At 51.9% G+C, this 26811-nt stretch overlaps 1 protein-coding gene across 2 annotated transcripts; it reads left to right on the top strand.

Annotated features, from left to right (window-relative positions):
* Window positions 1-760: 760 nt before the first annotated feature.
* On the top strand, window positions 761-25791 carry LOC120758555 (mucosa-associated lymphoid tissue lymphoma translocation protein 1-like). Of its 2 annotated transcripts, XM_040076919.2 has the most exons (15): window positions 761-808; window positions 2112-2206; window positions 2479-2597; window positions 2780-2933; window positions 3391-3569; window positions 4417-4513; window positions 6138-6164; window positions 6957-7160; window positions 11441-11618; window positions 14694-14768; window positions 15357-15484; window positions 15738-15869; window positions 15995-16146; window positions 21418-21546; window positions 23618-25791. In XM_040076919.2, the coding sequence occupies exons 2-15, from the start codon at window positions 2197-2199 to the stop codon at window positions 23978-23980; spliced, it is 1947 nt and encodes a 648-aa protein (XP_039932853.1). In that variant the 5' UTR covers window positions 761-808; window positions 2112-2196; the 3' UTR covers window positions 23981-25791. The 2 variants fall into 2 exon arrangements, with proteins under 2 accessions (XP_039932853.1, XP_058278327.1); XM_058422344.1 differs by lacking the exon at window positions 761-808 and having other exon boundaries at window positions 2103-2206; window positions 23622-23832.
* Window positions 25792-26811: the final 1020 nt, after the last annotated feature.

Raw genomic sequence — 26811 nt, 5'->3', positions numbered from 1 at the left:
TCAGCCTTACTTAGTCTCTCGACTCTATGGCACAGCCCAGGTCTGCCCTGGGTTCCATAGGGCATGGATCCATGAGCAGTCAGCTACAACTCCTTCTCTCTGCCATCCTGATGCCCCTGTTTGTGCTATTCCATGCCACCTCCTGGAAACGACATCCCTCATAGCCTCACTGTTCCTTGGTCAGCCCATAGCTACAGGACAGAGAAATTTTAGCAGCAGAGTGAGACTCTCACAGCCTCCTCTCTAACTGGTCCATGGTCCCCCTCATTCTGAAGTCCTGGTCCCTGTCTGGCACCATGGGAACCTGCTCACATGGGAGAAGCCAGCCAGATGTGAATTTGTCTGCCCTGAGAATGGGAACCTTGTCACTGCACATCCTGAGCCCAGACCTGCTTCATTCTTCCGAGCTTTGTGTCACACTCTCTTCCCAGTCACTTGAAAGTTCTTTGGGAATGACAATCAGTCACTCCCTGGCCACCGTCTGCCCTCTCCATTCACCATTTCCAGTAAATTTCCCTGTAGTCCTGCTGCCTCTGGAAAGGCGATGAGTTTGGGGTTAATGAGCCTGACCTTGCCCTAACCTTGCAAGTGAAAGTGTTCCGCACAGCGCTGTGGAATCCTCCACCGGTCCCCTCTTTCCCAGAGGGGCTTGTGCAACCTCCGGAGGGCTGGCGCAGCGCCACTTCCCCTGGGGCCCTCGTGATGCCCGGCCCAGCTGGCGGGGACTTCTCAGAGGAAGGAGGTTCTCCCACCCCTAGGAGTGCTGGCTCCACCATGAACCTTTCCGGCCGTGGTCCCCAGGAGAGACGTGAGTGTGGCCGTGGAGCCCGGGGGGGTGAGGGTGGTAGGCACGGTGGGTGTGGGCAGGGGGCAAGAGTGGCTGTGGGGATGGGAGCATGGGTGACCATGGGGAGACGGACAAGGACACCAGTGGGGATGTGGGTGAAGATGGCTGTGGGGATGGGGCAGAGGACACTGGTGGGGAGGGAGGCGAGGACACCGTGGGGATATGGGCAAGTATACCCATAAGGTGTGGGTACCCATAAGTGTGGGGAGGAGAGGAGGGGCAAGTACACCTGTAAGGAGTCGAGGGGCACCATGGGGAGAGGGAGAAGACACTCCTGGGAAGTAGTTGTGGTTACCAGTCAGAATGGGGACAAGGACACTCCTGTGGTGAAGGGGCAAGGACTATTGTGGGGATTGGGTGAGGGCACCAGTGGGGATGGGGGTGAAAATGCCCGTGGGTAGGGTGTGAGAATATTTGTGGGATATGGACAAGTACTGTAATGGGGACGGGGACGGGAACCGGGACGGGACGACGACACACTGTAGGGAGGAGGGAAGGATACTCGTGTGAATGAGAGTGAGGTCACCAGTGGCGGTGAGGAGATCACCTGTAAGGAGTGTGGGAGGGGGGCACCAGGGGAAGGAGGGGCGCTTGGGAGGGAGGCGAGGTCACCAGTGGGTGGGGTGGGCGTGAGGACACCCCTGGAGAGCGGGAAAGGTCACTCATGGGCATGGAGCTGCGGGCAGCCTTGGCATCCCGGCGCGGGGCGCGTTCTGCAGCGTCCCCGAAGAAGCGGGTCAGACATGTGGAGCCGGTGCGGTCCATTCCGGGCCATGCGGGGCCGGGCCGGTCCGGTCCGGGCATGCGGAGCCGCTCCGTGCGGGGCCGGGCCATGCGGGACCCTGTGTAGCCGGTGCGGTCCGTTCCGGGCCATGCGGGACCCTGTGTAGCCGGTGCGGTCCGTTCCGGGCCATGCGGGACCCTGTGTAGCCGGTGCGGTCCGTTCCGGGCCATGCGGAGCCGCTCCGTGCGGGGCCGGGCCATGCGGGACCCTGTGTAGCCGGTGCGGTCCGTTCCGGGCCATGCGGAGCCGCTCCGTGCGGGGTGGCCGCAGCCCCGGCTCGTGGCGGCGCCGCCCCGGTGCCGGCGGGCGAAGGGGCGGGCCGGGAGCGCGGAAGTGCGGGGCCGCGGGGCCGGCGGCAGCCGAGTGCGGGCCCCGGCCCGGCGCCGCAGCCCCCAGCCCGCCATGGGCCGCCGAGCCGGGTGAGAGAGAGGCCCCTGGTCCGGGCCCGACCCGCCCCAGCGCCGCCGTCCCTCGCCGCAGGTGCCGCCGCCGCGTCCCGGGGAGAGGAACAGCCGCGGGCCCGGCCGGCGGCCGCCCAGGCCGGGGAGGAGTCGCCGGAGAAGCGATGCAGGAAGGTGAGTGGCCACGGGGCAGAGTGGGCAGCCCCCGGGCACTTGCTAGAGTACCCAGAAGAGCCCCGTGTCATCCATGCACCCATCCTCTTGTCCATTTGCCTACACACCCGCCGTCCATCCTTCTCTCCGTTCTCTGGGCGCAAGAGCATCCCTGTTCTTCCAATCTTCCCTGCCTGCTGGGATGGGTGTCCCTCTTGGAGCCCACCGTGCTTGACCATTGGGTGAGAGTGAGATGCTGGGCTGTGACTGCAGTGTTGTTCCCACCTCCACAGCCATTGCCATAACCGAGCAGCCGATCTCTGTCTCTGTCCCGGTGGGATACTCTTTCACGCTGCGGTGCCGAGCCCAGGGACGCACCTCACTGCAGTACCAGTGGTTTTGTCAGTACCAGGTAAGGATGGGGTGGTCCTGTGTATGGCACCAGGCTGCGTCCCTGCACACAGTGGAGCAGCTGAAGGAAGGGAGGAAACCAGGGGTTTCCACTTTTGTTGCTCTTACGAGGGACTTCCTAGTGCCTTCTACTGCCAGCAGTGAGGAGGGAATTGCTGCCCACTGCCTGTGTTTTCCCTTTAGTCTGAGTGCTGCCTGATTCCTGGAGCAACCAACCAAGACTTGCCCATCATTGCAGAGCAGACCCGGCTCTACACCTGCAGAGTCAATGACCTCCACAGAAATGCTGTCTTCTCTGACTGGGTGAAGGTAGAGGTCCATCAGTGTGTTGCCAGAGGTACAAGCCTGTCTTTTACCTTCTTGGTGTATTTTGGAATCACAGAATGGTTTGGGTTGGATGGGACCTTCAAGCTCATGTTTTTCCACCCGTTGCCATGGGCAGGGACATCTTTCACTAGACCAGGTTGCTCCAAGCCATGTCCACATGCACCTGCACCTCATGCTTGCCATGAGTTTCCCCGAGTTATTCTGGATATTGGGACTGGAAGAACCCATCTGGCTACTTCAAAGCTGACTAAAAATAACTTGGGGTGTGGTTGACCTTAGAATGTTGACTTTTCCAGGAAAGGGCGAGGATCAGGTTTGGGAAGCCAGAGGCAGGGCTTTGGTGTGGCATTTGCTGTCACAGGCATTGCTCCCAAGGGTTACCTGCTCCCCAAGGAGAAAGGTGCGGTAGTGATGGTTGTTTTCTGTCCCTGTGGAGAGGGGACCAATTCTGTCTTGCTGCCTTGCAGGTCTGCCCCCTCGGCTGTGGCAAGGAGAACCAGTCATTGTCCTCAACCCCAGCGAGCAGCGGGTGGAGCTGGGGCAGCCGCTGCAGCTGCAGTGTGCTGCCATGGGGGTCCCAGCCCCCAGCTACCAGTGGTACCGCAATGGGAACCTGCTGGAGCAGCAGAAGAGAAAAAAACTCTGGGTAAGGTTTTCTGGGGGTGGTACAGGAGCTTTGGCTGATGAGGTGGGTAATGGGAGAAGCTGATTGCAGGGTTGTGAGAAAGCCCCCCATGTATCAGCCCACTGATATCCACAGATGTGTCAAGGGCTCTCAGCACATCCCTCGTGCCCTTTTATGCAGAGACATGAGAACAGTTACTGTGTGTGTATGGAGGGGACTGCAGATTGATGGAGCTGTGGGAATGCTGTCTATCTGCTGGAGACCTAGAAGGAAATGTGGTTGTTCCTGACCAAAAAGAATCAGGGAGGCAGCAGAGGAGCTGGCTTTATTTTGTGTCTCTGCCTGAGTGTAGAACAGTGCTGTCTTCTTGAATCAAGAACGGAGATTTCCTCCCAGGGAATGGCACAAGTACAAGACATCAAATCTCTTCTCAGTAGCGGTGGATGGTGTTGCAGATGGTCTTAGATGGTATTACATGGTGCCCTTAGATTGCAGTTCTGATGGGAAGGTTCAGTCTGGGCATGAAGAAGAGGTTATTTTCAGAGGTGGATGGTGCTGTGCTGGAGCCAGAACGGCAGCAATGTGTTTGGAGGTGTTCAGGGCTTGAATAGACAGAGCTATGGCCATCCTGACTCAGTGGTGGCTGTAGTCCCTCTCTGAGCAAGATCTTGGGCTGGAGAATCAGAGTTCTCGCCAGCTGGTACTGCTCTGGTTCTTGTCCCTGTGCTGATTCTTTGTGAGGCAAAGTCTCTGCGAACAGCAGGAAAAATGCTTTCTATTCCATGAACACAAGTGCCTTTGGCAGATCCCAGTAGGGAGCTTCAGACTTTCACCATAAATAATGTAATTTAACTTTTGATTTGCCTAGATCAGCCACACCAAGGTCAGTGACTCTGGCACGTACCTCTGCTGTGCCTCCAACAGTCACGGAGAGCATTGGACCAACGCCGTGGACGTTCACATCGGTGAGCAGAGCCAGCCCACATCACTTTGCTGCATGTCACCTGGTGTGAGATGTAATTAGAGGGGACAAAGGAATTTGGTGCTCCCTGGAGGTGCTGAGCTGGTGAACAAGGACCATGATAAACAGGATTCCTCGATACTGGGTCTCTGAGGGAGCAAAGGGAGCAGCAGCTGGAAAATCCCCTAAATGCAGTGATGCCCTCTCTGGCAGGTGGGATGCTGCTGGGCCCTTAGTGTGTGCTGTGTAAGGGCAGGCTCAGTGCTGTCAGCTGCTCTCTGTTGTTTTCTTGCCATGCCAAGGTGCTGCTTTCACAGTTCCAGGCCAAATCGCAGCATGCTCCTGTGGCCATATTCATTTCCAGTCTCGCTGACGTGAAGGGACGTGCTCGGATACAGAACTGGAGAGGATGGTGTTTATGTGGGAAGGTTCAGGCCCCTTGGGCTGGCAGCTCAGGGCTGATGCTGTGTGAGTGATGGATCCCAAGGAGAGGATGTGTTCCCAGAGCCTCGGGCATGCTCCACCTCTGGCTGCTTTGGCCCTCAGCCTTTACCTTATGTGAGGCAGGAATAGCATGGGCTGACTTTGCTGGCTCTTTACTCCACCTAGAGATTTTTCTATGCCATAAGCTTCTTATACTGTGTTATATGCTGGCTTAAAAATTCCTCCAAAGTGCAAATTGATCTTGTGTAGCCAGGGAGCACTTCTGCCTGCCTCCTCACGGCTGGCAAAACACGTCCTGGGGGGGCAGAGAGTAAGAAACGGACACCAAATTGGGTTGGGTTCAATGTGTTACTGCTGGGGAGCTTTTACAGGTGTCTCTGTCAGAGGTGGAAAAGGATGAGTGGTTTTGTTTTGCAGCTTTTCAGGCATCTCTCGTGCATCAGCAACACTGGTTCAGGGGCCAGAGGTCTTCAAGACCCATGAGATTGATGCAATTTGTCCTTAATTTCTTCTTTTAGAGCATGTAGGGTTCTAGAACTTTCTCCTGGGCTGGATTTTAAAATTTATTTCTGATGGAAATAGGAAAAGCTGGAGCTGTTAGGGTAATAATGATTTTAAGAGGCTGGAAGTGCTCAGGCAGGAGAGCTTGTGGACCAAAGTGAGTAGCTTTTCTGAGGCAGAACTGCTAAAACAACAGGGAAAGGCAGAGCAGGGAGATGAAAAACTCTGGGAATATTATTGCAATCAAAAGCAAACAGGACAACTTTTTCAGCACTGAACATTTCAGGAGAGAAACTCTCTTGTAGAGCTTTTATTGACTTTGAGTCATTGTGTTTCCTTTGCTTTTGCTGCAGCGAGGTAGCAGGTGAGTCACATCAGGTACGAGCTTTTCCATGTTGACCCTCCTTCCCTGATCTGCCACTTCTCCAATCTTTGCTTCCCAGCTGCTCAGGATATCATAAATCAGGCTGGATTTCATAAATGCTCCTAACATCAGACCAGTGTCTTTAGGTTAGCAGTCAGGCTGTGAAGGAGTTACCTGAGGAATGTTGCTTTGCAGATCCTCTGTGGGTTTGATCCAGCTGTGCATTGTTGGGGATATTGGAGCAGAATTCAGATCTGGCACTGGGTGCTGGGCCCAGGCTCACTGAACCCAGGTTTATAATTTTTTCTTTCTTTCCCAGGTACGTGTGGCTCTGGAAAGTTTTTTGGTGAGTACTGTCATCTTTTCTTCCTGAGCAATTAATTATTCCCTTAATTAAAAGCCAGGCTCCAGTGTGGATGGGAGGACAAGTGCTTTTTCTGCAGAAACCGCTTCCGGTTTTTATGACCACATTGCCACAGGCTCTGCACTTTTGCATTAGAGCTGCACAGCATAAGATGAGTCCCATCCCCTCCCAAGCCCTAACCTTTTTCGGCAAGTGGACTAAGATTATTCCCAACAAGTAACTGAGTCTTAAGCTCTGTGTCAGCGAAATTATTTTCAAAGTGGTGTTTGAATGACTACTTAACCCTACTTGAAACACCTCCTCAGAGCAGGGCAAAATTTCCTCGCTCCCACCACCACTGAGTGACGTAAATCCCATTATTTGCAGTGGGAGGTGAGGATAAAATCAAAGCAGGAGCCATGTGTTTGTCTCCTTCAGCCCTGTGAGGGAAAGGACCCCTCAGCCTGGCACAGTGAATCCCCCTCCCATGCACCCCTGACACACCAGACCTGTGGTCACAGTAGGGCAGGTAGAGCAGAACCTCTGCATTCCTGGGATTTTGGTCCTCAAGTGAAAACTTTCCAAGCCTTTCTGTCAAAATGATGGTGTATTTTGTCGAAGTGTTCAGAAAGCCAAGGGCTTTCTGGAGGGTGCTCCAGGCTTGCAGTAGCCTAGGATCTGTCCTTGCTGCCTAACTCTTTCCTTAGATCGCCCGTATCCTCACTCCAACAGGAGGAGGTGAGATCTTGCCTCCCGCTGAGCGTTTTCAGCTTTTTCACTTGGTGTTTGTTTTAGCTACAGGCAAAATAGCACTTTTAGTGGGCAACAACCGCTACCAGCATCACCCCAACCTCATGGCTCCTGTGAGGGATGTGTTTGAGCTGAGTCGTCTTCTGAAACATCTGGGCTTCCAGGTTGTCTCCCTGCTGGATCTGAACAAGGCTGAGATGGCGACAGCGGTCAGTCGGTTCCTGCAGCTCCTGGGGAAGGGAGTCTATGGTAAGGCCAAGCCAGCTCAGCCACCTGCCCGTGCTGAGTAGGGGTTGGGCAATTTTCTGAACAGCTATTGAATTAAAAGAGAAGAAATTGGACGTTGCTATCTCAAGGGAGCCCTGTGTCAGTACCAGGCTTGGCAGAGCCCTTGGATAAGTGTAGTTTATTTTTGGCAGGTTATAGTCAGGCAAAGTGGATGTTTTTTCAACACGTGGCTCACCTCCAATTCCGACAGCATGGGTTCACACTGAGTTTTTGGGGAGCCAGTGCTTCCAGAGTGGGAAAGGGGGTTTTGGTTTTTTCTTGGATAAAAGAATCGAGGAGACTGATTGCCTCCCCTTCCCCCCACTCGTGTGTGAGGAGGGGAGCTCCTTTTGAGCCCTGACTGCTGCACCTGGTCATGATTTCCTTGTTTCTCTTTCCTGAAGGTCTAATTTGGGCCCCTGACAACCCTTTTGCAGAAGAGCATTCCCAGCTGCAGGTGGCTTTGGGGTTGGGCTTTGTACTTAATTGTGCACTGTGCTCAGTAAGGAAGTGTTCCTCAACCACAAGCCCAACCAGCAGATCTTGTGGATCGCAGGTGTTCAGATTTGATGGTGAAAGTAGCATCTTTGGGGTCCCTGAGGTTCTCTCAGCCTGACAGATACTATGAAAACACCTTGCAGTGAAAACACCTATATTTTTTTGGCTTCCAAACCTCGGTGTGAGGCTTACATGCCAGCTGAGTGGCACCTAGACAGTGAAAGTCAGCGTGGGCTGATTCCAGGCTGGCATTCAGCATGAAGTTTGAAGGTTGTGCAACGGATGGGGACCTGGCCACGAGGTAAATGCTGCACAACCACCTTGTTCTGGGAAGCACTGACTCATCAGGGGAGGCTGAGCTGGTGGGAAGGGCCATGCACAGTGAGCACATCACCTATGACAGCGTATTCCCATGACTTCACTTGCAACTTCCTCTTGTTGTTGCTCTCTGAAATCCTCTTGTATCCCAGGCTTTACCTCGTCTCCCAGGCCAGAGTCATCCCAGCTGCCATTCTTACCCCCTTATCCATGGCATGTGAGGACCAAATGGCATTTTATTCATGGCCCTTCCTAAGCACTGGAGAGGAAAAAATGCTTGGAAACAGCAAATGTTTCATAATGTCATGCCTTATTTAAACTTCTAGAGCTTCTCTGCATTTGTGGCCTCTGATCCTGGCAAGATTGATTTTGTGTGCTGTGAGGAAAAACATTAACAGCTGAATTGAGTGTTTGTGAGACAATGCCTGCTTAGGTTGAGGTTTTCTTAACAGCTCTCCAGGCTGAGTGGTGTGCTACTCTTTGAAGACAGTCAACCCCAGTGTGGGCTGGATGCAGCAATGATTGAGTTCAAGTTTCTTGCCACATTCCCTGGAATCCTAATTTAATGGTGGGACATTGGATCAGCTGCCTCCTGAGTGCCCCAGTTGTGGTGAGATGGCAGCTCCAGGAACAACTCAGGCAGCCTGCTGAAGACCCCAGAAGTGCCTGTGACAGCCAGTCCCGTACATCCGTGTGCGTGTTGGACACGCTCCTGTGGCATCCCAGTGTTCCTGCTTGAGGAACCTGGAGGTGCCACCTCCCGTGTAGCAACCACCAGAGCTGAAGTCAGGAGAGCTTTGTGTAGGCACGCAGCAGGAGGACAGGGCTGACTGATGAACGTGAACCTCCGTGCCTTGGTGCTCGTTGCCCCTTGTTGTATCGTCTATGCTGATGAGGGCAGTTGGGCTTTTTGGTCTCTGTAACTGTCCCTCCGGGAGCTGTAGGCTTTTGTGAGACTTCCATCCACATCTCCAGACTATCCCAGCACAGCTCCCAGGCTTGGATCCTGAAGTGTTCAAAAATAAGTGGCTGTGGCACTGCGTGATGTGGTTTAGTGGGCATGGTGAAGTTCAGTCCAAGGTTGGACTTGATGATCTTGGAGGTCTTTTCCAACCTTAATGATTCTATGATCCAAAGGTTTCTTCAATTCACTGTATGGAGCTGGTGGATTATCGGGCTGCTTTTCCTCCAGATCTCATCTTAGAAAAGCTGCATAGGATTTTTGAAGGCCCCAAACCTCCTCTTAGTGATCTAATTATTCCACCCTCAGGCAAATGAGGAATCCCCGTGGATGTTATTTTCAGCATCCTAAAAAGTACCGCCCCCCCCCCCAAAAAAAATTACGTTGGAAATGCAACAAGGGCAGAAAATTGTGAGTGGAATACTAGGAATATGGAGTCATGCCTTTATTAAGCCTCATGCTGGCATTTCCTGCATTTTAAGCAGTGCTTAGAGCTTCCTCTTTTTATTTTGGTACTCAGAAGTTTTTCTGTGATGAGCAGTTCTGACTCATACAATGTGGGAAGAACTCAGAATAAAACATCCCTTTCCTTCTCTGGGAAAATTGTTGGTTTTCCTGTTCAGGAGAGATTCAGTCCAGGAGAGGTTGGGGAAGTTGCTCAGGTGATGTGAAACTCACCTTTTTTGATTCGAACACCAGTCTTTGTGGTTTATATAGCATAGGGAGCACTCGGTGGTACATTCAGGTGCTCAACAAGACCTCAAAAGTTAGAAGATTTAAGAATTTAATCATTCAGTGTGGGCTTTCCTGTTATATTGCATTTTTTTCCAAGCCTCAGTGATGCTGCCTGCTAACAGATGTCGTCACTTCCCTTGCGTGTACACACAGAGGCACGAAAGCCACCAGTGCTCAATGGCTCGAGGGGCCCAACCTACGTCTAATTTTTCTAGAAGGCTTCCTGTTTTATGCTCTTTCCTAGTCTTAGGGGAAGGTTTTGTGGCTTTGATTCACAAGTTACGAAAGTTTCAAGCTTCTGCAAATCAGAGCCTGCTGTCTCTGGCTGGCAGTCCACAAGAAGAGGAACCCAAATCTCGTGGGCACCTGTGAAAATGGCCATTTGAGAAACTTTCCATTATCCCCTGAGAATAGAAACCAAAGGTGACTCAAGGTCTTTTTGACTATGAGATCATGTTTTCCACTTTCCACATGGTGAGATCATGCTTTTCAGCCCTTCAGCTTCTGCCCCTGTTACTGCGTCCTTGCAGAGTCAGACCAAAGGGAGCGTCCTGCTGAGTCCAGGAGCAGGAACATCAGAGGAAAAATAGAGGAGAGGTTACTCACTGAAGTGTGGGCTTTGACAGTTAGTCTGAGTGAAGTATTTCTCCTGCTGTTGCCTCTTAGCTGCTTTTTCCCATTTCTGACCTCTCACTCTTCACTGTCCCCCAGCTGCAGTAACACAACTCTCTGCATCACCTCGCAGAGCTATTTTTAACCCATTTCAGTTCCCCAGGTTGGCTTTCACCAACCAGCAGCCCCCAGGCAGTGTCATTGGTCCCTGGGAGGGGTAGCCAGCCACTGTGCAGCTTCCTTTTGAGAAGCTCCAGCCTACTTGGGGATCCCCGTGCCAGCCCTGCACTGAGCACGGGGCTTAGAGAGGATCCTCAGCTTAGGCCATGCCAGGCTCCCAGTGCTGTTTTCCCACCTGGATGGCTCTGTGTTGCCATCTCTTGGGAAGGCAGAAACCATTACTAAAGTTTCCTGTGCTTAAAAGTAAAACCCAAAATTCTTGTTGGGTCTTGGGCTTCCCACCGGTATCTGCATGAGTCTGACTCCTCCCCTGCATAACAGGGCTGGTGCCTGATTTGACTCAAGATTGTTCTTGAACATGATCCTCATGTTCTGGACATCTGAAGAACTCATCTCTCCATGTTTCTAATTTTTCACCAGCTTATAGGTGTGTGAATACAGGCAAGCCTTTGAAATTGAGAATGTTTCCCATCACCTAATCAGTTCTTAGTCTCTTCTCCAAAACTAGGAAAGTGAGGGACTTCTCATTTAAATGGCCGTTGCTGTATTTTCCATGCTGGCAAAATCCTTTTGTGTTGCCGTGTTCCTTCAAAGAGCTGAGGACTAACCAAAACATTGTACAGTGGTGAAATTCAGCCTGGCAGGTACTGAGCCTGGGTGTTGCAGCACCGAGGGTTTGGAAGCCTGTAAACGCAGGGCCTTCAGAACACAAACAGTGCAGGAATCCACAAGTACAGGACAGCCTCTTGGGGCTGCTTCCAGCTCTAATGAAGGGAGTAGACTGGGAAAAAGTTGAAATTGTGACGTCAGTGTCGCTCCAGTTCCATAGGAACTACTGGTCTAGGTCTGCCCTGCACCAGTATTCCCTCAGGACAGGAGGGGGGACGTGGCCATGGGGAGCTGGTTACAGACCTGCAGGTTGGCATCCTGATTCATCCTCTCCTCTCTCTGTCCCCAGCTGTATTCTACTATGCTGGGCATGGCTACGAACATCTGGGGAGGAACTACATGGTGCCTGTTGATGCTCCACAGCCCTATGCCCCTGAGAACTGCATCAGCGTGCAGAGGATCCTCCAGAAGATGCAGCAGCAGCAGACGGCCCTGAACATCATCCTGCTGGACACCTGCAGAAAGTGGTAGGAGCCTCTTCCCCCTTCCTCGGCTGGGCTGGCTGTTCCGAGGGCTGGGGAGGGTGGCCATCCTCAGCTGTGGGTTTTCACAGCCCCATGTGGTTGCCACATGCCCCATGGTGCTGTTGAGTCTCTTGTCAGAGGTTATTGATCTGTGCCATAAAATCAGCCACGTTGTCAGGTCCTGCAGGGTGTCCTGGGGGATGGTCAATCATGTATTAGTGCAGAGAGCATCAGACCTTCTCTGGGATCTGCTGGAGAGAAGGGGCTGCTGGAGAGAGGAGACCCTCTGTTTTTTTGAGATGAAGAAGCCTGGCAAGTACAGGCAGGTTTCCTTAAGCCTGTGGAGGGATGCCTCTGCCTGGCATAAACTGTTGGCTGAAACTCAGCACAGGGTTTGTCTTCTGTGTTTCAAGCCTGACCCTGACCCGATCTTGCTGATTGTGTGCTTTCCTGGTCCGTATTTCCCACATGCTCAGGCTGGGAGTGTTCAGTTCACCTCTCTTCTCCTGGCTGTGTTCTTGTTAACATCTGTGAGAAGAGTGCCAATGTGACAGGGAAAATATTTTAAGCCCTGTGACTTGTTTTTGCTGGCCTTAAATCCTTCTGAAGTGGTTGTGTTGTGAAGCTGCTGCTGCTGAGGTCAGAGATCAGCATTTTCCCACTTTCTGTGGAAAACCCATCATCCTCCCTTGGCCTGCAGGCTTCTATCCTGCTGCAGGAAATTGCTACTTGTCCAATTTCAGCAGAGGTGGGTGGATTATTGCAGCAGAAGCTGTCATTAGTTCATTTAGTTCTGCTCCTGAGGCAGATTTACAGGTCAGAAAAGACCTGGAGAGCAAATGTAAGCATATCTCTCTCTTTGTGCTGTGCTTCCTGCCCTAAGAATTGGAAAGATAGCAGGGCTTTTGATACCCTTAGAGAGCTGCCAGCCCCTGGAGAGATGATAAATTTTTGATGCCTTTTAGCTGCAGTGGTGCAGGGGCTGCTCGCTTTGAATAGCTTAAAGCTGGCTGTGCTGGGACTTGTCCCACAGCTCTGGAGCAGGAGGTTGATGTCTCTTGATGCTGCCCTGAGCTCCCCAGAGTGGAGCATCCCCTTTCTCCCTTCTTGCTGGCTGCTGAGAGCAGAGTGTGCTGCTTCCCTGGCACGCCTCCCTGGTATGATAAGAGGCAGCCAAGCAGGAGCACCTGTCTCTCATGGATACTCTGCTGGAGCTGGACTGGTGCAGCTCTGGGCTGCTGGTGTGCCATCTGAGGGCAGTGTGTGATGGGGAGACAGTATTGGGGCTGCACAGAGAGCACCAGTGCAAGTGTCAACAATCTACAAAACAGCTTTTGAGCTGCTGTCTCTCTCCCTTTGAGCTGCTGTCTCCTTCCTTGGCACTGCCATTGGTTCCTTTGCTCAATGGAGTCTCAGTGGTGCTCTGGAAGAGGATGCACTGTGAGAGCTGCTGTTACATTTAGGCAGAGTTGTGCAGCTGGTTTTCTCCCTCCTTCCCCAAAGTTCACACCTCCCCTTTTCCACAGCAAGCAAAGCACTGCATGCAGTGGATGTTATCCCTGATCTTTTGGGGGCAGGAGCTCTCTCCTGAGCTAATTTTTTCCTCAAGAAGTCACCATTTCAGTTCAAGAAAGCATCTGGATTTCATCGCAGTGTGTGTTTACACCACTGTGTAAAATAAGGCTCCCAGGGCCTCCTTTCCCAACACCCTCCTGGTCAGGCTGATGCTGCAGATCTGTCAGCAGCTCATGCATGGAGCTGTGTCTGCTAACAGGGAGCTCACCCGGAGTTTCTCCTCACCCTGTGTGTTGACATCAGAAATGCCAGGCTGGGGAGAAACACATCTCCCTTTGCCAAGTGGGAGCAGATGCTCAGCCTTAGCAGGGGAGGAAGCAGCACACAGAGCCTGTGTGTAGCCTCATACATTCATATGCTGATTTTGGGTGGATGTGATTGCCTTTTCCAGGAATTCCCTGACTTATCCTTAGACGTTGAACCAAAGATTTCTGCATTAAATGAAGAGCAGTTGAAGAGCAGATAAATCAATATTCAGATTTAGAAACATATCTCCTTTCTCACATTCTCTCTTCTGATCATCTTTAGGACAGCTTACACAGGCCAGTTGAATTCTGCCATTAAACATCTCCAGACCGTGCCACCAGCAGTAGGTGATGCACTGGCCGCTGGCAATACCCCTGTCCTTTGTGCTCTCCTTAGTGTGCCAGCTCCAGCCCCAGGAAACTGTGCTGGAATTGAATTACATGGGCTAACGCTGCCTCTGTGCCTGGTTCTTGTTGCTGTGTGACTGGGAACAGCTCCGAGTCACTGGTGTGAACTGGAGGCAGCCTGTCCCCACGCTGTCAGTCTGGCTGCAGTCAGATGGGTGAGGTTTAACCATTCAGTGCAACCAAGGTATCTCTTTTGTTGGAAATCAGATCCTGTCACCATGGGCCTACCTGATTTTGGAAATAATAGGGGCGGTGCTCATTCAGCTGAGTCTAGACTGAGGTGCCAGGACCAGTTTTGAGCTTTGAGACTCGTGTAGTGTCCTGATCCTGTCTCTCAGGGAGATCTGGGGGTGTATCATCCATAGCCTGCTTTGGTTCCCCAAGGCAAAAGTGTGTGCATGGTCTGGAAGGGCCCTGTGTGGTGTCCCAGACCCCCAGTAAAGACAACTGAGCTGTAGCCATGGTGCTGTGCACCTCTGACTTCTGGAGGGACAGTTGTCCCTTGGGCCACGGTGAAGCTGTGTGTTCTTTGCACTGTGGTGCTGCCTGGAGCTGTTAAAATGCAGCCTCTGTAGGGAGGTGGCAACGTGCACCCACAGCTGCAGGCTGTACCACAGCTTCAGGCTCAGGGCAGGGAGCACTTGCCAGTGCAGACAAGTCACAGCTGGACATACCCACTCCTTTCCCTGTGGTTTGGGTTCTTGGTGGGACTCCCAGCTTTAGTCTCTCTGGTTATATCCGAGGTGAGAGTTGATCCTACTGCCATCCCTAAGGGATGGACACGAGGTGTGTGTGGGATTTGTCCCACAGATGTCCTTGACACTGACTTGTGCCTTTGCCTCCTCCCCAGGTACAACCCAGGATGTGCCTTGTCCCAGGTGCAGCCACTGGAGCCCTGGGGAAACACTGTCTATGGCTACTCCACGTAAGTAGAGTGACTGCATCCCCACACCCTCACATGGGACCAGACTGGCACAGCCCTGCCTCCTCTCATCCTTTTGTGCATGGAGAGGATTCTGGAGAGGGCTTCTTTCATGCTCCCTCTGGCTCTCACCTTCCATTGCTGGGTTTGCTGTTCAGGCACTTCTGTCCTTCCTGCTGCCATCAGCCTGTGCTTCAGTTACAAGTTGTGTGTGAAGGTGACATCAGCTCCTGTCCCCTGTTCTTCAGCCTGATACTCCAGGTGCATATCCCATGAGCGGCCCACCCAAAGCCTCCTGAGATGTTGGGTGTTATTTACTGGGCCAGTGCCAGTTCCAGTTCCACTGGCTTTTCACCTTTGTCACCCCCCTGGGCTGGCAAAGCAGACTGTGCTGTCCTATCCCATTCCCTTCCACTGCTTTTTTTCCATCCTCTCTGGGGTGCAACCAAAGCACTTTGTGTTATTCCTTGAGAAGCTCACTTTGACCCAGCCAATAGAGTCTGGATTGAGTTGGGCACCCCAGACTCACCTTGGACTTCATGCCCAATGCAGAACTGCAAGGACTCTGAAGAAATATCCTTACTCTTGCAGGAGCGAAGATGCAGAAGCCTATGAATTGCAGGATGGGGAGTTCAGCTCTGGAATCTTCATGAAATACCTGAAGAAACACATTCTGCAGGAGAAGAAGGTCACACACATGCTGGAGGACGTGTTAGAAGGTAAGAGAAGCTAGAAACCACTCACTTCATTGGCAGGGGTGAGAAGAGACAGCAGAGACTGAGTGGCTCCACATCACCCCATCCCATCCCAGCCAGCTCACCGTTCTTCCCTGAAATCCAAATCACAGGCCATACCCCGTGGGAGCTTTCAGTAGCCTGCGAGCAGCATAGAGACATGCATGTAGGGCCTGAAAGGCAGGGAGATCAGTAAGGAACCTGGAGTGATCCTCGTGCTTCCAACTCTTTCCCACAGACATTGGCCGTGATCCCCTGGTCACTGGGAAGCAGGTGATGGAGATCAAGCACACGCTAAAGGAAGCCCGGTCCCTGACTGACCCCATCTGTCCCTCGGGAGCAGCCACGGAGCACTGGGGACACGGCCAAGGTGAGTCATGCAGGGCGTGGAGAGGAGGGAACTGGGAGTGCCTGTGCCTCTCAGGGACGCTGCTGTGCAGGGAGGTGTTGACAGGACCCTCCAAGGAGCTGATCGTGCTTGAATTTCCCTTCCAGAGCTGCCGAGCAAAACGGTGACCTTCCCCTGTGGGGCGCGGGTGGAGCTCCACTTCCTGCGGCTCTTCTCCAACCTGATGTTCGTGTGTGCCAAGCCGCAGCCCCCCCTGGCCCACATCGCTGACCCCCAGCTCCTGCTCCGCCAGCTCGCCGTGAGTGCTCTGGCCAGGCCCCTTCCTGGGCTCTGCTTTCCCCAGGTCGGAGGTGGGGAGGGTGGTTGGGCTGAGTCCTGAGGGCTGGGAATGGCTGATCGCAGGTGAAAAAGGATCCCCTCCTCTGCATGCTCCTCTTTGAGGCTCCTTCCACATCTCAGTGGATTCCTTGCCTTGCTCCTCAAGCGTCACAAAAAAGATTTGGCAGCAGTTTGCTGCCTTTGATCAGTTATCCCTCAGATTGATTTCTGGCCTGCCTGATTAAATTATTGTGTTTAATCTGATTGAGGCCAGGAGCTATTCTGTTTTCTTTGTTAGAAAGCAGGTCTGCCTTTTTGACTTATGCCTTCTTTAGCCTGCTGTGCTAATGCATCTTAATGCAGCAATATATTCCTTCCCAGCTGAGCTGTACCAGCTTCCTTGAACCCTTTCTCAAACCTTTCCTCACAGACCATGTGCCCAGTGTGGGCTCTGCGGATGATCTCCATGCCACTTCAGTGGATTTAATTTGCTGCTCCTTTCTGTAACCATCTTCCTTGTTTTCTGTAGTCCTTCTCCCGAAGCATAGCTCATTTGTGGTGGATTTTTTGGCCCTTATTTCTCGTGGAGGGACACTGCTCCTCAGCACATTGGGGTCGCTGATGCAGCGTGGTGTATCCAAGAGGTTTGGAGCCTGATCCTGCCCATTCCTAAGCTGCAGCATCGTTTCCCCTTGTGAGCATCCTGCATGAAAATTGTGTCTGTGTGCGTGAGCCTGTGTCTGTGTACTTTGCCCCACCTCAGTGACTGGGTGGATAGGGGACCCAGCTGCCTGCTTCTGCCTCCAGACCTGTCTCAAGAGGGGTCAGGGAGACAGAAAGGGACCCCAGTACAGCCAGATGCCTCTTCTTGTCCTAGTGCCTGGTGGAGCTGGCTCACACTGAGCTCCAGTGCTGTCTGCAGAGGTAGCAGCATGTCCTTCCATGACTGTCACCTGCGCCACCTCAGACATCACAGCAGCCTCCACATCCCTGTGGGATCCCTGAGATGCCCACAGGGGCACCAGGCTCCCTCTCAGATCCTGCCAGTGCTCCTGGGGGATGCTGAGGGCTGCTGGGGGCCGCTAAACCCTACGTGCGTGGCTGAGCTGCAGGAGCTGGAGGCTGAAGGCCAACAACACCAGGCTGAATGTGAGGTTGCAAGCCCTGGGGATTGATCCCAGAGAGCTGTTTCATTGAGGAAATGGAAAAACCATTCTCCACATTCTCCACATTCAAATCCACATTTGATCTCCACAATCAAAGGGTCTTAAATGGGCTTGCTGCAGGTTTGCCAGGAATAATTATTATGGAATTTTCTAGCATTGATCCATTTTCTTTAGTTATCCCATATTCCCTCCCATCCTGTGTCTTGCCTGACTTCCATTTTTACCTGACCAGCACTGTCTTTAGAGGGAGAGGCTGCTCTAGCATATGACCCAAGGCATTCCCATTTTTTTTTTCTCTATACTATTTAAATCCTTACTTTTTTAAAACCTTTATGTTGGATCTCCTTGTTTTCCAGACACTTGATCTGGAGCTGTTTGACATAATGGCCTTGCCAGTCAACCTTCCCCCAATTTATTTAAGAGTATCCCTATTTCTGGGCCAGCTAAAACCTGGCCTTGCCAATTCCCGGGCACCATCTTCATTAAAAAAACACATCCCACCACAGGGGAAGGTTTATATGTAATTATGGATTGCCTAAAAAAAAAAAAAAATTAGAAAATCCTTTTCTCCATTTTCTCCTATACAGCCAGAAATGGTAAAGGAGAGTATGGTAGGGAATTAGTTTGTGGCTGTGGATGCTGGGAATTTAGCTGACTGCAGATACTTGTGGAAAATGAGTTGCTGTCAGCTGACAGCCTTTGAATCTCGTGTCAGGGCTTTAATTGATCCCTTGAGATCACAGTCATGGAGTGTTTGGGCTTGGAGGGGATCTCTGCAGATCATCCAGTCCAACCCTCCTGCTAAAGCAGGCACACCAGGCTGCTCCTTGCGCAGGTGAATGTCTTGAAGGTCAGAAGGCTGGAGAGCCACGTGCATGTGGGACACAGCCCTGGAGAGCTGGTGTACTTTCAAGCATCCTGATGGACAGAGAGTCAAGCAAAGGCATCAGGAGACCTGCATGGATTTGCTGGGGGCTTCTAACTGAGTTCATGCATGAAAAGGTGTGCGAGAGGTGGAAACAGGGGCAGGTAGTGTAAGAGAAACATAGAGATGGGCTCAGAAAACCAAAGCCCATGTGGAGCTGGATCTGGGGACAACAAGAAGGGCTCCTACAAGTATCTCAGGACTCCCAGAACCCTGAAACTAAGGAGAAGGTCTGGAGTGAGAGACACACTTGGAGGAGGAGCAGGACCAAGTCAGGGAGCACTGAACCGACAGGACATTCACAAACACCCAGGTCCTGATGGGTGCACCCATGGGTGCTGAGGGAGCTGGAGATGAGACTGCGAGCACACTCTCTACCTCCTCATGGTCTTCCTGAGTCCTGGAAAAAAGTCAGTGTCACTCCTGCCCTCCAGGAGGGCAAGAATGAAGACTTGGGGAGCTCCAGGAGGGTCAACTTCACTGTGATCCCTGAGAAGGTGACAGAGCCAATTACCCCTAAACTCGGAAAGGACAAGGAGGTGACTGGGAGCAGTTAAAACAGATTGCAAAGGGCCTCCATGCCTGATAACTTGATGCTTTCTGCATCAAAGTGACGAGCTCAGGGGACAAGGCAAAGACAGTGGATATTATTTATCCTCCATCTATGTCCAATTCCAGCTCCTCAGCGTAAGGGAGACATGGACATATGGAGAGACTCCAGCAAAGGGTCATGGACATGATGAAGTGGTTGAACTACCTGCCCTGTCAGGAAAAACTGAGGGAGCTGGGGCTGTTCATCCTGTGGAAGGACAGGCTTAGGAAGAGCTCATCCAGGTCTACAAATGCCTGCCGGAAGGGTACAAAGAGGAAGGAGCCAGCTTCTTCCCAGTGGTGCCCAGTGCCAGGACTGGAGGCCATGGACACACACTGATCCTCAGGAAATTCCACTTAAAACTAAGAGAAAACTCTTTCTTGGAGGGTGATTGAATATGTTTGGGCTTTTTGGAAAATCAGAGCTGTGGGATTGGGTTTTATTTTCACTGATGTGCTCGTTAAATACACAGATCCCATAACACCAGATGTCTCTGTAAGGTGCTACAAAGCAGATATTAGAAGGATTCGGATAACTGAAGGTACGATTTGAGGCCAAGGCTATTATTCAGCAGATGCAAGTTCCTGCACGTGAGCAAGAATAAGAAGTAGTGTCAGCATGGGATGGGCAGTGAGTGGAGAACCAGTTCTGGTCAGAGCCCAGAACAGCTGAGGCAACAAAAACAGGGCACAAAACCGTGGCAAAGTTGCAAACAAGAACTCTGAGATTTGTGTGAGATCCTGTCTGGCTCTCCTGGCTGTTGCTGGTGCACTGGGTCCAGTTTTGGGTCTGTGCTTCATGGAAAAAAAGTGTGCCAACTAAAACACAGACAGAGTAATGAAAGGAAGGAGCAAGGAATTGTAGTTTAGGCAAGAAAAGTAAAAAAGTTGATTTTTACGGGGCCTTGAAATCTATAAAAAGTTGTTTTCAACATGGAAGTAAGTCATGCTTTGAATTGCAGGGAGGGAGTTCCAAAGTGGAGATGACATTCTGAATCTCTAATCTAACCCTGCCCCTGCAGTGGAAGCCATTCCCTGTGTCCTGTCCCTCCAGCCCTTGACCCCAGCCCCTCTCCAGCTCTCCTGGAGCCCCTTCAGGCCCTGCCAGGGGCTCTGAGCTCTCCCTGGAGCCTTCTCTCCAGGTGAGCACCCCCAGCTCTCCCAGCCTGGCTCCAGAACATCTCTGTGGCCTCCTCTGGACTCGCTCCAGCAGCTCCACGTCCTGCTGCTGTTGGATGCCTGGGCTGGAGGCAGCTCTGCAGGTCAGAGCATGTGCTGGAGGATGGAGCTGGCTGGACACAGCAGGGCTGCAGGCCCCTTTCTGCCAAAGCCCTGTGTCAGCAGCATCTGGCTGATCTGCTTCCTGCCTCTTTGGTCTCCAGGTTTAGTCTCCATTCGCTGGCCTGACCTTCCCCAGGCTCCCTCCAGTTTATCTTTCCAGTAATGAGCTGCCAAGTGCGGAGATGGATTTGGCTTTCTCTTGCACAGAGATAAATGGTGTTTCCTCAGCCTCCGGTGACCTACTGGATCATGGATGGTTCTACTCCTGTTCCACCAGGCTTGCATGCAGGGGTGATCCTGATGCCTGCAGATCCCAAGACAGCGTTTTGGATCCAACGTTTTTCCTCATGCTCTCCTGGCCAGAACCAAATCACTTTGGCTGCTTGCAGGCAGCAGTGCAGGGAAGGCCAGGAAGAGCTTCCAGGGCTTTTCCAACTTCTACCTCCCCAAATATCCTAACAGCAGCCTCCTTCACCAGCATGCCCAGTGCAACTTCTCCTGCTAAGGATCACACCGGGATGGTTGCCAGAGCTAGCTGGCAGAGGGAAGCCTTCTGGAAGGGGTTGGTAGACTGTGGTCTGTCACCTGTTCTGGAGGGCTCAAATCCAAGGCAAGAAGGACTTGACCACAGCCCCAAGGCTGCCAGAGCTCCAGGAGCATTTGGACAGTGCTCTCAGACACAGGGTGGAATTGTTGGGGTGTCTGTGCAGGGCCAGGAGTTGAGCTCAATGACCCTTGTGGGTTCCTTCCAAGTTGGGATATTCCATGATCTGTGATATCATAAGGCCTTTATTCCCTTGTCACTTCCTGGGTTATTAGTAGCTCCACAATTCAATCTGTACTGAAGAGGTTCTCATAGTCATGATGCTGTTTTGGTTGAATTTGAGTAACTCGGCAAGAATTGGCAGTTCTGTAGATGGTGGGGGGCTAAATCAGCACTCAGCACAACTCAGAGCTTCCAGCTGTGGCTTTGGAAAACTTGCTCCCTCCATGACACACTGCTGGCACTACCAGCTGGTGCTGCTTCCTGCTCTGCTGAAAATCCCACTGTACCCCATTTTTCACAGTAAGATGTACTCAGAGTTTTCTCAATGATATGCACAAGGCAAGTGTGTAAAACCTCTGCATTCCTGTTGCTTTCTGTAATACTTCCATTAGGATACACAGCATTTCCACCAGGCAACGTGTTAATCAAAGCCCTGAGCACATGTTTGATGGGCAGCTGTGCCTCAGTGCTTCATGCTGATGCTGAAATTTCCTTGCATTTCCTCTTGTTTTCCTGACCCAGGAGACTGATGATGACGTGGCCATCCAGAGGGAGAGCTGTCTGGACCATGTGGAGACTCTGCTCGCCTCCGTGTACAAGCGGGAGGAGCTGGACTGCGTCTTCCAGCTCTGTGCACTGCAGAAAATTCAGGTAGAGAGCAGCCAGGTGCAAATTTCCACAGTTCTCCAGCACTCTCAGGGAACTGTTGTCCCCTTCCTCATGGCTGGAGCTGGATATGCCTCTCTGACCACGTGTCTGTGTCAGTGCCACGTCCAGACCAAAGAGGAGCTTGTTGATCTCCAAAGCACAAAAGCCACCCTATTTACAGAATCACAGAATCACAGACTGGTTTGGGTTAGGGGGGACCTTAAAACTCATCTCATTCCACCCCCTGCCATAGGCAGGGACACCTTCCACTAGTCCAGGGTGTCCCATCCAGTGTGGCCATGGATACTGCCAGGGATCCAGGGGCAGCCACAGCTGCTCTGGGCACCCGGTGCCAGGGCCTGCCCACCCTCACAGGGATGAATTCCTTCTCCATATCTGATATAACTCTGCCCTCTGGCAGTGGGAAGCCATTCCCCCTTGTCTTGTTGCTCCCGCCCTTGGCCCAAGTCCCTCTGCAGCTCTCTTGGAGCCCCTTTAGGCACTGGAAGGGGCTCTAAAGTCATCTTGGATCCTTCTCTTCTCCAGGTTGGACACACCCAGCTCTCCCAGCATTTTTCCATAAGAGAGCACTGTCCTTTCACCTCACCTTTTCCATCTCAGCAAAGTCTTTCTGATTTACAATCAGGCTGCAGAACCTGAGTGTGAATGCTCTTTGCTTTTGTGTTCTCTCCCCTGCCTGACCTTCCTATCAAAGCTGACCCACAGCAGCCTCTGCTGGGAGCAGAGAGAGGCATCACAGCTCATGGATTGTTCTATTTTCCTGTGCTGCCTGGCCAGGGAGGCTGCTCTGTGCCCCGTCAGCCAGGGGGAGGTCAGACCTGCCCAGTTATTTCAGGTGGAGGAATGTCTCACTAGGCTGTGTGCTTGCCTTAGAGATGAGCTCATGGGCTGGCCAGGATCTCCAGTCATCAGAGTAACACTGCCAAGCCTAATCCAAGCTGTGCCACTTTGGCACACTTCAAAACACCCTCAAACTATTTAAAGACCATGAGAGAAGCAGAATTGCTTGTCCCCTGGCTTGTCTCTCCTCAAACAGCAGTATGCACCTTGCTTATACTTGGATTTTTCTTCCTCCCCTAACACACAGCCAGTGGATCTTACACCAAGTGCTGCTCTCAAGCTGCTGCCTGGATCTGCCTGCAGCAAGTTCTGCTTGCTCTGTACGTGATGTGCTTCAGCATATGGCAGTGCTTTCAGTTCTTGATTGCTCCTGGAGCTCTTTTCTTCATCTTTCCCAGTTGTTCTGCTTTGCTTTTAAGTGCAGACAGGAGACCTGGACCAGGCATTGCCTGCCAAAATCTTCTTGTTCCATTATACATCTCCCTGCTCTTTACATCTGTTTCAGGCACAGTGCCGTGCTGAGGGTCTGTTTTCAGGGGTTTGATTGCCATGAATGTGGTTATTCCCTTATTTCTTCATCTTCTGTAAAATTCTAAAACAGTGCTAGGCTCCACAGTAGATCCCTGTGGAGCACTGCTGGTTAAAGCTGCTGGCTTTTACGGTGTGAGGTGTGTTTTAGTTCATAGAATCCCAGAATGATTTGGGCTGGAAGGGACCTTAAAGCTCACATGGACCTAAATCTCATTCCACCCCCTGCTGTGGGCAGAGACACCTTCCAGTAGATCAGGGTGCTCCAAGCCCCATCCAGCCTGGCCTTGAACACTTCCAGGGCTGTAAGTGGCTCATGCTTTCCTCTCCCACATGCTTTAGTCTTGGCTGTGGTGCAGCTGCTCTTGCTCCCCTGTGCCCATATCCCAGGGGTGATGCTGGCAGTGACAGTGCCCTGATGGAGCTGATGGGATCCCACATGGCCTGGTTTCAGGAGAAGTCCTGAGATCCAAAATCCGTGGCTGAGGCTCGCAAGCGTCGTGCGCTGTATGAGTATGTACAGCTCATTTTCTCCGGCAGTAGTGTTGCTCCATCGTGCCACAGCATGGGGCTGTGAGCCTGCACAGCAGCCAGCCAAGGCTCCTTTCTGGCAGCTGCAGTAGGAAAGCTCTGCTTCCAGTCTAATTCTCCCATTCACTTTGTGTTCTTTGCTCTCCCCTTCCAGACAGATGTGGTCCTGCAGTTGGATTTGCATTACATCCGGCCGAGCACAAAACAGAGGACTTGTGAAAGCCTGCAAATGACCCTGCACAGATCGCTGCTGAGGCAGTTTTTCAGCCAGAGGAGTGACTCCCAGCCAGGCTCCCAGCGAGCTCCTGCCCGCACAGGCAGCGTGTGCCTGCAGGATGCCGTGGTGCTGAGCACGGACCCCAAGGGCCAGGGATCCCTGAGCACAGGCTCTGCCCACAGCTTGCCCAGCAGCAGCCCCTCCAACTTCAGCAGCGAGCCCGAGGAGAACGATGAGAGCGACCTGGGCGAGCTCTGCTTGGCGCTGCTTCGGGCTGGCCCGGGGCAGGACGGGCCCTGAGCCTCAGCCTTGGGAGCTGCTCTTTTAATTGAGGCCTCAATTTGAGTGCTAAATCTGTCAGAATCCATCAGCTGCTTCCCAGCCTTGGCATCGCCCTGTCTGAATGAGGCCAAGGCTGCTTTTTTGGAAAGGTTTCTCCTATCTGCACCCTGTGGTGTGCAGCGCCTCAGTTCCCACTGGGAATATTCCCTGTCCTGTGGGAGTGTTGGGATCAGCGGGTCATTGTGGTGCCTGGCAGAGGACACGGCCACCCACCAGTCATAACGTGGCCAGGCAAAAATGGTGTTGCTGCAAAGCAAGGGCACAGGCTGACGTTTTCTGCCTGAAAACAAACGTTTTGTTGAATGTGATGAGAAGCCCACAAACACTACAAGCCCCTCTGGCTCAAATCTCAGCCACGACCGCTGGATCTCGCCAACCTGTGCAAGGGACACAGGGCTGCGCCTCGGGAAGCAGGTGAAGTAGTGTAGGCTCTCCACAGAGTCCTGATGTGGTTTCCTTCCCATGCCTGTGTCAAAGCAGGTGTTAAGTTATGCATATATGTATTTCTGAAGCATGTATTTATAACAGGGAGGGGAGGCGGTGGCTTGCCAGGAAAAAGAAGGTCAGATGTTCATCCAGTGTGTGTTTACATTGGAGGCTGGTGTTCCCCTGGACCAGGAATAGCATCCAGGCAGGTGCACTGACACCTGCCTCTACCAGCGTGGTACAGGGGCGTTAAAGAGATCTCAGGTGCAGAATGTCCTGCGGGAGACAAAGAATGTATCAGGAAAGGAAAGGAAAACCTCAAAAAAGTTACTATTAGTGCAAATTGTTTTGTCTGTGTGCCTGTCTGTGCTGTGGGCAAGCTCAAGCACTACGTGGAGAACCAGCTGTCCAGGGAGAGCCACAGGTGAACAGGGCCCAGAGGACAGCCTGGGTGGGCACAGGCCCCTCCCTAACACACGTTTGATAAAGGTGATTGCTCAGTTATGGCCAGTGATCCTAGGGAAGTGTGGGGTCTCCATCTTTGGAGGACAGTTCACTTTGGACTGCAGAAGGTGCCAATGACCTGATCCAAGCTGGCTGAGGGTTGGACCAGAGACCACTGGAGATCCCTTCTGGCTGCTGTGGTCCTGTGGAAGAAAGAGGTTGGAGGGCAGAACTTCTTGAGAGGTCAAGGGTAGCAGGGTGGGGAGAATGCCCGAGCTCTGTCTTGCTTTAAAAGAGGGTTGGAGGCAGAATCTTCTCAGTTTTGCTCTCCTTCAGCAGTGAAGATACATCCCTGTCTGTGGTTTAAGTTGCAGCATAGAAAAATCTGAAATGTTGCTTCCAGATAAACCATTCTACAAGTGCTGGAAACCTGTCCAAAGAGAACAGAGGAGGCTTTTATTCTTCTCACAGTGAGTAGAGCCAAGGGAAAGAAGAGGGGCCCCAGCTGGCTGCAGACTAGAAGTCTCGTAGAAAAAAATTCTAAAGCTCAAAAAAATAAAAAATTCAGAGGATGCAGTTTAAATAAGGTGGGCTGATAGAGAAGCTAAACCAGAAAATAATAAACTAATTTCAGGAAGAACTAAATATCAACTCAACACCAGCAGCCACTGGGGACAGGTCCGTGGGAATGGCTTGGCAGGCATTTGGGAGTAGCTGGGACTCTCGTTGCCTCTGTGAGGATTATTCACACCCTCCTGTGCTGTTGAGGCACAGCTTGTTCCTGGCTCACATTATCATGCCAAGTGTCATCTCATGTGAATATTTCTCTCATTCAAAGCAAGGCTGTTTATTTTTTTTTGAATAAAACACTATTGGTGTTTTTAATGCACAAAGCTCCACCTGACTCCGAGTTAACTGTGTTTATTTTCCCTCTAATTGCCAGGGTGTAACTTTATATTGATCTGCTGGGGTTTCGTGCTTCCAGCTTGAGCTTCTAGGCTCTTCTGGGTGAGCATTGTTTCTTTTTTTAGGTAACTAAAAATACTGAAGTTTGGATTTAGAAGGCAGATCAAGTGACTAGATAGGAGATGAAATTATGTCAGGTGAAATGTGTAGATGGAAAAGAAGTCCTCATTCGTTGTGATTTGTCCATCTGCTTTGTAAGTGTGGCTCTTGGGTGGCTTAGGAGGTCTCCTGTCTTGGTGCCAGCCACAGCACTTGTCCCTGTCATCAGTTGTCCTTCTCCTCCAAGGAGACCCTGCAGCCAAGCCCAGGGGAACCACCACGTTCCCAAGGTGGTTCATTCCCTGACACGATGGCTTGTCATGTCTGGGAACTTGCTGAATTGCAAAGGTGGACTTTGTGTCCTGAGCCTCAGCTGGAGTCATTGTAGGAGGGGATGGAACGATGGTTCCTTCATCCCCATCTTTACATGTGAAATCCAAACTCCCTCATGGTGGTTAAACTGTTCAGTGCCAGTAAATTTTCCTGGAAATCTATGGACATCCAGGACAGACAAGGCATCCCAAGATTAGCATGTGTCTCTCAGCCACGTCCTTTCTGATCTGCACCTTGGGCTCCACAACTCACTGGGTCCCCTGGAAGGGTGGGAAGGGAGGAGCACCCAGGTACCAGCAGACAAAGTGGGATCAAGACATCAGCTCCAGTTTACATTCCCTTTTTGCCTCCATACCTTCTACAGCCATTGCCCTCCACTTCCTCTGTTTCTGGGTCAGTCTGTGCCCAGCGGCTACAAACAGCACTTGGAACCATTTTTGTAGGTGATGCAGGTGCTTTCCTTCACCCAAGTCTTTAAAAAGCACCAAGTGAACTGAAGCTTTAAAACAATACATGACGAAAATAGGAGCACCTAAATATTCAATAATTTTATTTTTAGATAGATGCCCTTCTTTTCCTCT

This window comes from Hirundo rustica, chromosome 13 (assembly GCF_015227805.2).
Source record: "Hirundo rustica isolate bHirRus1 chromosome 13, bHirRus1.pri.v3, whole genome shotgun sequence".
Lineage (NCBI taxonomy): Eukaryota > Metazoa > Chordata > Aves > Passeriformes > Hirundinidae > Hirundo > Hirundo rustica.
The sequence above is the reverse complement of the archived record's forward strand: the minus strand, read 5'-3'. Positions and strand labels throughout refer to the sequence as shown.